The sequence below is a fragment of the Neofelis nebulosa genome, chromosome 1 (genome assembly GCF_028018385.1).
Source record: "Neofelis nebulosa isolate mNeoNeb1 chromosome 1, mNeoNeb1.pri, whole genome shotgun sequence".
NCBI lineage: Eukaryota > Metazoa > Chordata > Mammalia > Carnivora > Felidae > Neofelis > Neofelis nebulosa.
Genome location: NC_080782.1, coordinates 97,710,723 through 97,725,044, shown reverse-complemented (window position 1 = coordinate 97,725,044; position 14,322 = coordinate 97,710,723). Strand labels below are relative to the sequence as shown.

The window sequence follows — 14,322 nt, the reverse complement described above, 5'->3', positions numbered from 1 at the left end:
ACATTCATTAACTCTAAATATTGAGAGTTATCACATATGCTGAGCATGTACCAATAACTTTGTACCCATAGGAGAGGGTATGAGTTCTATAACAAAAATATAGACTTGCTTTAGATACTGTGGGAAAGGAAAGACAAATTTTGATTAAGGGTAGCCAGTAAGGATTTGTTCAGGACATACTATTGGAAATTTACCATGAAAGATTGATTGGACTTTGATAAGTGAAAACTGAGTAGGAGAAGGACATTCTTGGTAGCAGGGACTATATGTGCATGGGTACTCATAGGTAAATGCAGACTCAAAATATACATTTATTTTTGTTTATTGTGTTCCTGTACTACAGAATATTTTAATCCAATGAATCCTAAAAGAATTACATCCTATGATGTAATTATCTAAAGGATACTCAGACCATTCAGCCTCTATAACAGCATATAACCACCTGGGAAAAGGTAATTTAAAGATAGCTGGTTAAGCTGTGGTTGGGTTAGGTGGTGAGTTGGGAGGCAATGAGCTGGATAAAAGGTGGTGTTGTCAGTCTGTGTATGGGTCTCATTAGGTTACAATCAAGGTATCAGCTGGGCTGTGTTCCTTTGTGGAGACAGAGGGAAGAATCCTTTCCTTGCTCATTTAGGTTGTTGGCAGAATTTTAAGACTGATGTTTCCATTTTCTTGCTGGCAGCTGAAGGCTGTTTCCAGGTTCTAGAGGCCACACACGTGCCTTGACTCATGATCCCTTTCCTTCATCTTTTTTTTTTTTTAATGTTTTTATTTATTTTTGAGACAGAGAGAGACAGAGCATGAGCAGGGGAGGGGCAGAGAGAGAGGGAGACACAGAATCCGAAACGGGCTCCAGGCTCTGAGCTGTCAGCACAGAGCCCGACGCGGGGCTCGAACTCACAGACCATGAGATCGTGACCTGAGCCGAAGTCGGACGCTTAACCGACTGAGCCACCCAGGCGCCCCCCCTTTCCTTCATCTTTAAAACCAGTAAGTCTTCTGCATTTACCTTCCACTTTTAAGAACACATTGATTCCATCGGATCCACCTTGGATCCGTTGGATCCAAGGATACTCTGTCCATCTCAAGGTCTTCAACTTCAGTCACTTCTGCGAAGCCCCTTTTTGCCATGTAAGATGACATACTCTGAGGTTGCACGGATTAGAATGTGGACATCTTTAGGGGACTGTTACTTTGCTAACCCCACAGTGCTTCTTGTCCCTTTTTTTCGTGTTGTATTGATCTTTAATTATGTATAAAGACTTCCAATCGCAACACCTAGGGGCCATTTTACCCACTGCTCTGTTTGGCCACCAGTCTCCTTCCTCTCTCTTCAGCAATGGTGAGCAGATACCCTTTCATGGGGAGGATAAATCCATGGTTTGTTGCCTTTGCTGATAACAAAAGTGTTGGAGAGCCGGGTGGCATCTTTCACGTGAAATACATTAAAAGAACCAGGGTGTCTCTGTTGATGATCACACCAATTCTTCCCAGGTTAGCACCACCAGTCACCATACACAGATTACCCGCATCAAACTTGATGAAATCAGTAATCTATACAGTCTCTAAATCAATCTGGATAGTGTCATTCACCTTGATGAGTGGATCAGGAGAGCAGAGGGTGCTAGCATCATGGGTGACCAGATGAGGGATTCTGTTTCCATAAAGATCTCTTTCTGCACGGCTGATATTTGGCTTCCTCAGGTGTGATCCAGTGAATAGCAAAGTGACCCTTGGTGTCATAGATCAAGCGGAAATTCTCTCCAGTCTTGTCAATGCTGACGACATCCATGAAACCAGCAGAGTAGGTTATGTTGGTTCGGACCTTGCCATCAATCTTAATAAAATGCTGCATACAGATCTTCTTCATCTCTTGTTAGGGCATGCTTAAGTCTGTTCCTTAGGCAAATGAGAGGGAAACATTGTCTCAACTTATGGGGACCAGTAGATGGACAAGGTGCAAACATACCGGTCAGCTTATCCAGCATCCAGTGCTTTGGAGCTGCTACCTGCTTCAGATGCTTCTTGGGACCACGAGTCATGGCCGAGCTAGGCACCAAAAGAGCAACCTCTCAGTGCTTTTATTCTCCTTGGATACATCCTGGAAATGTAGCCAGTGGCAAAAGAGAGGGCCACATATGCTTCTGTTGGGATATTGTGGGTATCAGTAGCAGCAGTGATAGCAGGAAATCTTGAGACAGGATCCACTGTGAGAGATGATGACTTTCAGTTTTAACCCGTTGGTGAACCCAGGGTCCGATAATCTTTTGAGGTAAGAAATGTAAATTTCTAACTTGACATTTTCTCAACACTTACCAGCTATATGCTAGCCAGTGTAGAAAACGTGGAATTCAGCCTACAACCCCTGTCCAACATATTCTCAAATTTAATGTGTTAGACCGAGGGAAAAGCATAATGGTGTGCAGCAAAGTTTAAGGGGAAAAACCGAGTTAGGGAGGGGTGAGACATTGCCACAGGTTAATAAAATGTTATCTTGGGTCCTTTGGACAACTCTATCATTTACCTATGTTCTAGGTCTTTTAGGAAGTTTCTTGGGAACAGATCCTACATTTTTATCTCATTCACTGCTTTATTCTCAACATCTAAAGTGTTGTTTACCACTCACTAGGTGCTGAATTCATACTTGTTGAATGACTACTGTGAAAACTCAGATCAGAGAGGGGAATTGATACAGTAAAGGTCACAAAGCTGGTTTATGGCAGAGCTGGATCTAGAAACTAGCTTTGATTCTTCATTCTTTCTTGTATCAAATTCAGGAGGCAGCTGGAATGAAAAAGTGCAAAAAATGAAGCCTCCTGTATGCTGACTTTGTATCTTCCACATAGTATTTCTTCTTCCTATATGGAATGCCATTAACCAAATCTATCAGTTTAATGTCTGAAATGTGAGTCAAGAGAACTGAGTTCTTGGGGCGCCTGGGTGGCTCAGTCGGTTGAGCGTCGGACTTTGGATCAGGTCATGATCTCGCCATCCATGAGTTAGAGTTCTGTCGTCGGGCTCTGTGCTGACAGCTTGGAGGCTGGAGCCTGCTTCAGGTTCTGTGCCTCCCTCTCTCTTTGCCCCTCCCCCACTCATGCTCTGTCTCTCTGTCTCTCTCTCTCTCTCTCTCTGTCAAAAATAAACATTAAAAAAAGAGAGAGAGAGAACTGAGTTCTGTTCCTAGTTCCTCTATTCACTCCCTTTGTCACTGAGGCAAATTACTTACCCTGTCCAAAATCAGTTTCTTCTTCTGTCATGAAAGAGCTAAGCTTCCTTTCATTTCTCATGTCCTAGGAGTCTAATTTCATGAAAGTTAATCAATAAGCTCACCCACGGATCATATGTCTGAACATCCTGCTATCAGTGTTCCTGGGGTGTGGTCAGCATATCACCTGTATCAGAATCATCCCAGTCCTTTAAATATGCTGAGTTTGCAATTGTTAAAGAGAATAAATAGTTGCTAATTTGGAGGGATTCCCATTAGGCCATACTTCCCAACTCTTTTCACTTCTATAGATATGGTACACATAAAAAGTGATAATGTTGGGACTCCTAGCTCCCTCAATCAGAGGAGCATGTGACTCTTGATCTTGGGGTCGTGAGTTCAAGCCCCACATTGGGTGTAGAGATTAAATAAATAAAAACTAAAATAAAGTGGTAATATTTATGTGGTATACTGGGGTAAGAAAGCTTAGACTGTCTCTTTGCCAATGCACATTTCACTGAGAAGCTGCCAGAAGTACCAATGAGTGAGAAAACCAAGTTGCAGAAAAATATGTATATGATCCATTTTCAAGATAATGCCAAAACTCTGTATATGTAATATGTCTACATGAATATCATGTTATATTATGTGCATGTAGACATATAATGTTATAAGAATATTGCAAGGATCATACCAGGTTGTTAAAGAAGGGTAAGAGAGAAGGGGACACAAAGAATAAAGAGAAAAAAAAGTGAAAACACCAGTATGTATGCTATGAATCCATTTATGCATTTATGTAAAATAATGTATTTGTAGATGAAGACATTTAAAAAATTAAAAATGCAGATCCGTTAAAGCAGAATTTAAAAGATAGGAGATGGGAAGAGGTGGGTGTCTGCATCATTAATAAGTATTCCAAGTGATTCTGTAACAGTCAAGTCTGTAAATCTTTGTATTAGATGCTAATATCATTAGCTGTAAACACAGTGTATTTGGAAATTTCCATCCTGCAATGCAGGCTCAACTGGTACTCATTGTTTTGGAACATAGTAGATGCATAATAAATAGCTGCTGATTTTTTGAGTCATTTGGAGGATAGGTGAAGGGAGCGAGGGCCAGAGTGGTGAGAGAAGCAGGTCATCTGGGCAAGGTCAAGTTCAGGAGAGATGAAGCAAAAAGCATACAAGAACAAATGGGTTGGACCCTCATGCCATTTTCACACATTCAACCTATATTTGTTAGGCACTATGTACATGTTAGACACTTTTCTCTATCTCACATAATACCTAAATAATCCTTTACAGATTCAAAGAGATGAAGTGAGTAGCAGTACTATCAGAATTGGAATTTGAACTCAACACATACTTTGAGCACTAAGCTAATGAACCGTACACATGGCAGCTGCTAAGGATATAGGGTGGTGATCTCAATCGTTAGCTCTTTTTCATATCTAGAATCATGTCGCTCTACCATGATCGTCTCTGTCTCTTGTCACTTACTAGCTGACCTTCCTACTCAGCTGCTTAGAAGCAGCTTCTTTTCCTATATTTCAATTTAGCTCTTGCCAAAGAGAGATTATAGTAAATGTGTGTTGTTGGGGTTTTTTGTCCATTATCCCTAGCTAGTGTTTTCACGGTGGGGAGAAGTATCATTTCCCAGGTGACTTTGTGTAGTGCAAGGTCCCCCTAAATCTAAAAAGCCTAATTGTAGTTTTTTCCAATTCTTAGGCACCTACCAAGTGAGAATAATTCTGGCTCTTGGCCGCTTCATCTGCTAAGTGCTTTTCCGTTAGAGCAGAAAGATTAAAGTGGGGAAAGAGATACTCTCTCATTGAGTTCAGGGGTAGGGCAACAAATGGTACAAAAAATTCTTCTCACGTACCCATTTTTCGGTGACCTCATCCCTGGCGTTGGAGAGCATCAGGAAAAAAAAAAATCAAAGGTGTATATTTTGCGCCCAAATACCTTTAAGTTAAAAAAAAATGCATTTTGTCAACCACTAACATTAACTTGGGGACCTTGATTTCTGAACTCGTGTCACCGTCACCCTCGTCCCCCTTGGTTTCCGGAGAAGAAGCCATTATGCAGATTCCGGAGAATGGGAGCACGGGCTGGACCAAGCCTGGTACTGTATCTTCCCTCTTTCTCAAACCTCCGCCGAGCCAGTCCGCATCGGTAACGCGAGACTGGTCTCCGTGATTTGTCAGTAACCTAGAGTCGAGGGACCGGAAGACTGGAGGCTGAGATTCCCAGGTGGGGTCGAATGGGGTGTGTGCCCAGAATTCATTAGCGAGGGCAGGCCCCCCACGAGACGTTATCTTTGGAAACAGTGTGGAGCTTCTACCGCTGCCCGCGCTTCTGCAGTCCTGGGCTGGAAGCGTGGTTAAATAGCCGCTCCCTCCCCAGGTATGCAGCCAGCATTCCAGGCTGCCCTCCCAACCTGGGGGAATACTGCCAATGTCTTTCTTATTCACGAAGTACCACCTCTTTCCCAAGTCACGTTCGATCACAGGGAGCCGATGTTAAATCGGTAATAATATAATTAAGCCCAGCCAGACGCATTCCTCGTCGACACGCAGAACCTCAGTCAGGCCCACGGTACGTAGGACGGGTCACCCCGCTCTCCGCTCCCGACTCCCTCCGCCCCTAGTCCCTACTCGGTCGTAGCCAAAGCCCGGAACGCTGGATCCCGGCCCGCAAGAACGGGACGGCGAACGGGAGCTGCGCCGCCGGCCGGGAGCCCGTGGCACCGGGCATGCTCAGTGGCGCGGCCGGCTGGGTGGCCCCGAGAGCTGCACCCGGATCTGCTCGGCGGCGGCGGCGGCGGCGGCGACGTGAGCGCGCAGGGGGGCGGCGGCCTCGCTTCGTCTCTCTCTCTGCGCCTGGGTCCGGTGGGTGACGCCAAGCGCGAGAGAGATGTCGGATTTCGACAGTAACCCGTTTGCGGACCCGGATCTCAACAACCCTTTCAAGGTGAGCGTGGTCCCCAGCAGTCTCCTGCCGCCTCGACGCGTCGTTGTTTGTGAAAACGACAAGTTCTTTCGCGCCCCCTGAGCCTGCCCCTCGGCTCCCCTCAGCCGCTTAGTTTTGGTGTTCAGGGCCGCCGCAACCCGTTTGGGGGTCGCGCCCAGGCCCTCGCTCCCCTCGTTTGGGGGTTGGAGTGGAACGTCTTAAGCTCCTTCCCCCGCCGCCCCCTCCGCACATTCCCTACTGGCGAGGGTTTTGCCTTAGTCTGGGAGTGGGCCCGCGCGTCGGGAGGGTTCCTGGATCGTCTCTCGGGAGCGAGGAGAGTAGAGCTCAGGGCAGGTGGAGTTGTCACTTGACAGGCGAGTGTGGCTGTCCGGGCCCGGGTTGGGGCCGGGAGGCGGCGGAAAGGGATCGTCCTCGGGTGGGGTTGTCATGGGGACCCGCGGCGGTGGCGAAGAGCTGCGTGGAGTGATGGCAGAGGTGTAGAGGAGAGGTGAGGGCACCGAGTACGCTGCAATTAGAGAAAAAAAAAAAAAAAGGTTGTGATTTTATTTTTTAAACTTGTGTTGCGCCCACGTACCACCAGCGGCGCTGCCATTCCCCCTTCCCCCCCCCCCCCATTTGGTTGGGGTTGAGGGTACTGATATCAAAGCAGGAGTTAAAAATAAACAAACACACCTGGAAAACAATAGTGCACGTGGACGACCATCTTCCTACCTAACTGCTGTTAGTAAGGTGAACGACGGGATGTTTTCCAAGCTCCTAGTGCGTCACCGGTTCCCTGGGCTGTGTGAGGATTGCATTTCCTACGTGAGCTTCTTTCTTGGAGTCAACCTTATCAACCCCAGCTTTGGAAGAGCTTGGCACAGAAACGGACAAATGAAGGAGGCTGAGATGTTGTGTGCTTAAGCGAATGCAACATCTGAGTAAATCCCTGTCTAAAAAAATATTCCAATTTTCTTAATGAACTCAGCTGCTTACACGTGTAATTTGTTTCCAACTCTTGGTCGAAGTTCATTAATTTTTCCTGGATATGTGCAATAGTCACCTTAATTTGTAGTCACACAAAACGAGAGAGTAACTTGAATTTGTGGTCACACAAGTGTCGCTTCTGGCTTGAGTTTACCTTTTGTTACTTGTGGTTTTATCTCTTACTAAGAATTCTGGAAGGGGGTGGAGCATGTGACTCGATCCCAGGGTTGTGAGTTCGAGCCTCATATTGGGTGTAGAGATTAATTAACCATAGAATCTTTAAAAAAAAAAAAAAGTAAAAAAGTCATTTAAGAATATTCTATGCAACTGGCCTGGAACTTTCAGGCTTTAAAGCTGATATGGTTACACTTTAAGGACAGCCCACCCTCTCAATTTAGTATTTGGTATTACATCATTCCATGTTGTGGAAAATATTGTTCTTTAATCATAGACATTCTGAACAGACATCTTATAACTTGCCAAATAGGTGTTATTTAAAAATATTTGGAAGGTATAACATTAAGAACCTATTACCTTTTCCTAATTCAGATAATTCATTGATACTATTTATTCAGCATCTGACAGTTGGGCTGTTTTCTATTTGGTTATTCCATTTCATGGCTCATTTTATATAGCTAATTCTCTTGTTAGGGCAAGACACTGTTTTCTACTTAGCCTAGACTGCTCTTTTGTGACATCTGATGTTGCCATGACACTTTGCTTTTCTGCCATCCGTTACATTGTTGTAGTAATTCTAAACCCAAAAGTAGTTTTCCATACTCATTCATTGTGGCATAAAATTATAAACCTTTTTTGTTCCTTATAAGTGGATGCACTCACAGGACAATGATTATTCATCCATAAAATGCTTCCAAGGGATGGATAATTTAGGCCTAGAGAAGACTTGTTTATGACCATACCCTGTTTTTGGCAACTGTCATAGCACTGTGTATCTGACCCTTTATCTTTCCTTTTGTGTCTAGCTGCCCTTTTTTTTTTTTTTTTTTTTAATGTTTGTTTAGTTATTTTTGCGAAATAGATCGTGAGCAGGGAGGGGCAGAGAGAGGGAGACAATCCCAAGTAGGCTCCCTATCGCATCGGTGCAGAGCCTGATGCAGGGCTCCAACTCACGAACTGTGAGATCATGACCTAGGTGGAAACCAATTGTCACACGAGGCACTCCTGCCCTTCTTAAAGTAAAGGTTTGCCTCTGTAGCTTATTCTTTTTTCTTTCGGTTTACTTTTATGTAAGTGTGATTTTTGAAATAGCTTTTCTGGTCCTCTCTCCTTAAATATAAAAGTTCCTGGATTTATCATTTTAACTTAAGACCATCTTTCTTTTCAGATCTGTTCTAATTTCCAGTATTTCAGTAATCAAAAATTTCATATTTCCAAAATACATGTTTCACATTTGGCAACCATCCTGATTTCTTCTTGTTTAAAAAGCTGTTTGATTTCTATTGCTTTTTCAGTTCTTCAACATTTCTTTTCCTTCACTTTTATGTTAGAAGCACTTATCATCTTCATTTGAACTGTCATGAAAATAATTTGAAGATAATCACTTTAAATAATGTAACTGTAATGGCTTACAGAATTTTATTAGCTGCTATAAAATTGTTTGCTGGATTCAATTTATTTTTTTGAGCTCCTGCTTGATTCTAGTGGTTGTGATAGGCTCACTGAAAGAATTCATGGAATTTGAGTAGTTTTTATTGCGCATCAAGAAACTTGGAGTAACTGGAAATATGTAGTAATCTGAAAAATAGATTATTACATGGGTGTTCCTGAGAATCTACTCTTGAGTTGTTATAATGTGGATTTAAAGCTATAGAGGAAAAATATTTTTCACATAGTCAACGTTTATTGTTTTCTGTCTTCTGTTCAGTTATTCATTTATTCCATAGATAGTTAAGAAATATATATCCTTAAGGCTATTAGTCTAACATGTAGACAGACATGCTTCAGAAGTAAAATAGAGTAAAATAATCACCAGAGATCAATAATTTAATACGGTTCTTATAAGTCAGTGTAAGTGTATGAGTAAGTACCAGAATGAGTTGATTCAAAGGAAAGAAAGATTAATAAGTGGTAAGAAGACCTTCATATCTTTTGATATGCCTTACCATATTAATATGCTAATTGATTGGATTGGAAAACTCACTTTGGAAATAAATTTTTATGTAATTAAAAAAAGTAGAACTTTCAAGTCTGGAAAGGGAAAATCTACAGTGACTTATTGAGATCTCATTCTTTGGACGAAAAAAAGCCCAGAGATAAGATATTTCACGTGTAGCAATCATTCTAATTTCTTCTTGATTAGAGACTCATGATTCTCATTGTTAACTTTCACATTGTCTTATACCCAGGTGTAGGTGGTGTAGAATTGGCACTAGAATTTAAATCTTACTGTTAGCTGCTGATGGCACTCTCTTTGCTCATTGATTGCATTTCTGACACCAGATTCTTGTTTTGTATTTGGAGTTTGGACTCGAGGCTGTCATACAGAGACAGCAGAAGGACATATTTAAAGGTTTCTGCTCAAGAGTTTAAAACAACTCAGCATTTGATTCTGGCTTTTGTCACTAGCTGTGATACCTTGGAAAATTGCTTACCCTCTTTATACCTCTGTTTTGTGAAATAGGATAATAGGATCTTCTCCATAGGGTTGTTAATAGGATTAGATGAACATATATTTAGTATGTAATAAGTGCTCAATGCATGGTGGCTTTAATTCGTTAATTACTAATAAGTAATAATAGTAATTCAAGAAATTGCCTTTAAACACATTTAACTATATTCTTAGCTTAGTGATTTAGTGAAGTTGGCTCACAATGTTCCATTAGACTATGGTATATAACATATGATTCCACAAGTCTGTATGTTATACTATGCTCACCTCAAGTGTAGCTACCATGTGTTACAACACTATTATAGTATGATTGTGTTTACATTCTCTATGCTGTACCTCCCTAAGGCTTACTTATTTCATAAAAGTTCATGTTCCTTTACACTCTTTGAGGCTGCTAGTAGTGTTTGGCAGGTCACAGTTGAGGAATCATGGCCAAACAGAAGTGGGTTTGCTCTAGGTCACTGCTAGACTAGACCCAGGTTGACTGAATTCTAGTGCTTTGTCACTTACAAAGGCTTCCCCCCTAAGAAAAGATCTCTATTCTTTTGGGCCTCAAAAATTCTTTCTTACAATAATCTCTTGAAAGTGGGCTACAATTCACCATTCCTTGTGATATTTAAGCTACAGTAATTCTAGTAGTTCTAAGAGTTGAGAACGAGTTGAAAATTGAAAACTTTATTGTTAAAAAGTGACCCGTAATTCAAGGATCCTATCTATTTTGTTTTCATTTATAGTTAGTTGATGTCACTCCTCCCTTATCCATTTAAAATTTATGACTGGATATTGGCTAGCACTAGGAAAGGATTGTGAGGATTTCTTCTGTGATAGTCTAACATTGCTAACTTTATCTTTCAGCTTTAATCTGGGACATAGTGATAGTAATTTATGTTCTATGGTATTTTGTGGTGATGCCAACTGCATAAGTTGGTACTTGATTTTCCTCAAGTTGGTACTTTTAAAAAGCATGTACTGAGCTGCTGATTATATTTCATCAAATTAAGATGCATCATTATTTATCATTGTCTCAGTTGCCTATTGCTGTATAACAAACAATCCCAAAATTTAGTGGTTTAAAACAACAATTATTTGCTCATCAGTCTGTTATTTGAGCTAGACTTAGTTGGGCAGTTTGTTTTTGAATGTTATTCCCTGGAATCATTTACGTCTCATCACTTATCTGGGGCTGTCACTGGGGGCAGTAATTGGTTCTTTTTTATGTGGCCTTTCTATTAGGAATAGCCTGGGCTTTTTCCATAGTGGGAGTAGTGTTCCAAGAGGGCAAGAGGAGAAGCTAAAGGCTTCTTGAGTCATTTTTCTTCTGCTACATTGTGTTAGTCAAAGAAGACACAAAGCCAGACCAGATTAAAAAGGGAGTGGGAAGGATTACATTAGATTTTACTCCTTGATGGGAGGAGGTGTGTCCCTCTTGATACAGACCTAGGGAGTAAAAAGATATACCCAGCATAAAATGATGAGACAAATACAGGATGACCCCAGTAGACACTCCCCTTCAAGTATGGGAGAAGTGGGAGACAGCTAGCGGTTGCTTGTCCCTGGCAAGTCTGAAATCCAGCTAGGCTCATTTGTTAGGGCCCCCTAATTTGGGGGCGATGAGTGTTTCTTGAATAGAGCCTTTTTCTGCTACCTAGAAGTCTTTGCCTAATTGTTGTTTTCTTCTGCTTTTGGTTCCAGTCTCTGATAAGTCCTCTTTTTCTGTAAGAAATGTTTGCAGCTGAGTAGCATTTTCAGTTTGCTTCTTATCCACTAAACGTTGGGAGTCCAGAAGCCTCTTTTCATTGAAATATCTCTTTTATATAGTCCAGGCTGGTCCAAATCTCTCTCTCTTTCTCTCTCTCTCTCTCTCTCTCTCTCTTTTTTTAACCAAGATTTAATGTACATTTATTCTTAACATGTGGAACATATAGTATAAAGGTTTCATACTGAATAAATGATACTCATTAAGCCAAAAGAAAAAAGGAGGAATTTACTTCAAGTTTTAGCTACATTGTTTGAAATACAAATATGCAGATTTTATCTCTAAAAAATCTCAGTTGTGTTTCTTCATCAGGAACTTCAACTGAACCTAGAACTTTTTCACATGTCAATTAGAAAACAAAACAAAACAAATACCCAGGAAAAAGTAAACTAGAAGTTAATTGGCTGCTGAGACAGCAAGGGGTTTTTACAGAGACCTGTACAGCACTGTGCCAAGAGGGGCGATGTCTGGCAAGAGATTAAATAGCTGTGTCTTGCTGTGCAGGTCACCAACTTGTTCACTCATCATACTAAAGGGGTAGCTGGAAGGGGGACCAAACTGTGGGATCCAAGGGTACATGCAATGTACAACGTCATATATATGTGTGTGTGTGTGTGTGTGTGTGTGTGTGTGTGTATACACACACACACACACATACATATGTATATGTATACACACACATATACACACACATACACACACACAGGTGGCAGTGCAGCTGCTGCAGCTAAAGGTTAAAACCAGTTCTAAGAGGTGATCTCAGGGTTATTCATACAATCAAGGAGGAGAGAAAGTAGTGTGTTGTAGGTTCACACATGATACTTTGGGTGAAAAGCCTTTTCTTTTTTCCTCAATTTTTTTTTAATGTTTATTTATTTTTGAGAGAGAGACAGAGACAGTGGGAGCAGGGGAGGGGCAGAGAGAGAGACAGAGAGAGAGAGAGAGACAGAATCTGAAGCAGACTCCAGGCTCTGAGCTGTCAGCACAAAGCCTGATGCAGGGCTCTAACCCACAAACTGCGAGACCATGACCTGAGCCGAAGTCAGATGCTTAACTGACCGCCCAGGTGCCTCTCTCCTCAGTGTTTAAAAACATTCTTAAAACTGCAGCTTGCTGCTGGCACAGTGTTTTCTCTTGTTTCCATGTGAGACATTATTATTACAGTATGTTTACAGTATCAGGTGTACAGTACATAAAAGGGTCTACACTCCACTGCACAGGCCTCGCTAGTGAATTAGGGTCTGTCCGCAACTGCGAACTTTCCAGATCCTGGAGGCTGGTCCAAATCTCTTTAACAATTTGTTGTTAATTTTTACCAGGGTTCAAACTATCCCTTAAAACACATCTGTAATTCATTTTGAGACCATCTTCTTCAGGTACAGTGTCAGGGTGCTCTGGATCAGTACTGTTAAGAGATTTAGAAAACATTTTGTCTAGCTTGAGCATCTCCTATGGCTGCTAAAATTTCTCAGGAAGGTACAATGGGAGGCTGTTAGTGTGGGTGGAGTACCTTTTACAAATGCTACGTGGCAAAACTAGTATTTGAACATGATTTTATTTTGGTCTCAAGGCCTTAAGAATTTTTTTAATTTTAATTTTTTGTTATTTTAGAGAGTGAGAGAAGAATAAGCGTAGGAGAGGGGCAGAGGGAGAGAGAATCTTTAAAAAAATTTTTTTAAAATGTTTTATTTATTTTTGAGACAGAGAGAGACAGAGCATGAGTGGGGTAGGGGCAGAGAGAGAGGGAGACACAGAATCTGAAGCAGGCTCCAGGCTCTGAGCCGTCAGCACAGAGCCTGACATGGCGCACGAATTTATGAACCGTGAAATCATGAGCTGAGCCAAAGTTGGACACCCAAGTGACTGAGCCACCCAGGCACCCTGAGGGAGAGAGAATGTTAACTGGGTCCAAACTAAATGTAGGGCTCCATCCCGTCACCATTGGATCATGATCTGAGCTGAAATCAAGAGTCGGGTGTGCAACCGACTGAGCCACCCAGTGCCCTGATCCCATGACTTTAACAATAATCATAATTGAGATGGTGATGGTGAAAACTTTGAAAGTAAAATATTCTTTTGCTGATATGACCAAAGAAAATATTTTTTTGGAGTACAATTAATATTCAGTAGTGTTGAAATGCAGATCCAGGAAATTTTTTTATAAGATATTTTCTTAACATGAATCCCCAGAGTGATACAGTAATTAACGAAATTAGTAATGGGTTCCTAAAAATGAATCGGCAATATTCTGTTCTTGTCCAGCCCGCAGGTATTGTGTTCAATTCCAAGTGCATATTTAAAGAGTGGCTTGAACAAAACAGGATGTGCCTAAAGAAGTCAGAATGGCCGTGGGTCTGGAATCAAATCCTAGGAAGAATATTTTAAATTACTGAGTGGGTTTAGTCTACAGAAGGCTAAAAGGACTTGTAGTTAAAGTCTTCTTAGTGGAGTGAATAAATTTGTTTTTGCTTCAGGAAAAAAAAGTTTAAGGCTAATTGCCAGAGTTTACATGAAGGTAGATTTTTGTCTTAACATGAAGATTTAAAAAAATCTGTTAGAATAGCCTGACAATGCTTTTTTGGTATGGAGTTCACCAGCACTTGAAGGAATTCAGGCAGAATTTGGATGACGTATCAGAGATGCTAAGGTAGAGATTTTTGTGTTGCAAGTTTTTTCTACTTTGAGACCCTGTAATTGTTAGATTTTTGTGCTTTTATGGACCATTTTGTGATGCATAAATTCTCTTCTGTTGTAATCTATTGATGTTGGGATTGAGTCTGATCATCTAAACTAG

The 14,322-nt window shown here is 41.4% G+C and overlaps 1 protein-coding gene and 1 pseudogene across 2 annotated transcripts in view; one reads left to right on the top strand and one right to left on the bottom strand.

Annotated features, from left to right (window-relative positions):
• Positions 1–1,222: 1,222 nt before the first annotated feature.
• LOC131511106 (small ribosomal subunit protein eS4, X isoform-like) lies at positions 1,223–5,862 on the bottom strand (annotated as a pseudogene).
• Positions 5,863–6,047: 185 nt separating this feature from the next.
• SCAMP1 (secretory carrier membrane protein 1) overlaps positions 6,048–14,322 on the top strand; it is a 128,975-nt gene continuing 120,700 nt past the window's right edge. The window contains exon 1 of one of the 2 annotated variants that reach the window (XM_058728967.1): positions 6,048–6,177. In XM_058728967.1, coding sequence (XP_058584950.1) covers positions 6,121–6,177 — 57 coding nt within the window. In that variant the 5' untranslated portion in view covers positions 6,048–6,120. The remainder of the gene's footprint in view (positions 6,178–14,322) is intronic. The other variant, XM_058728977.1, reaches the window with a different exon arrangement.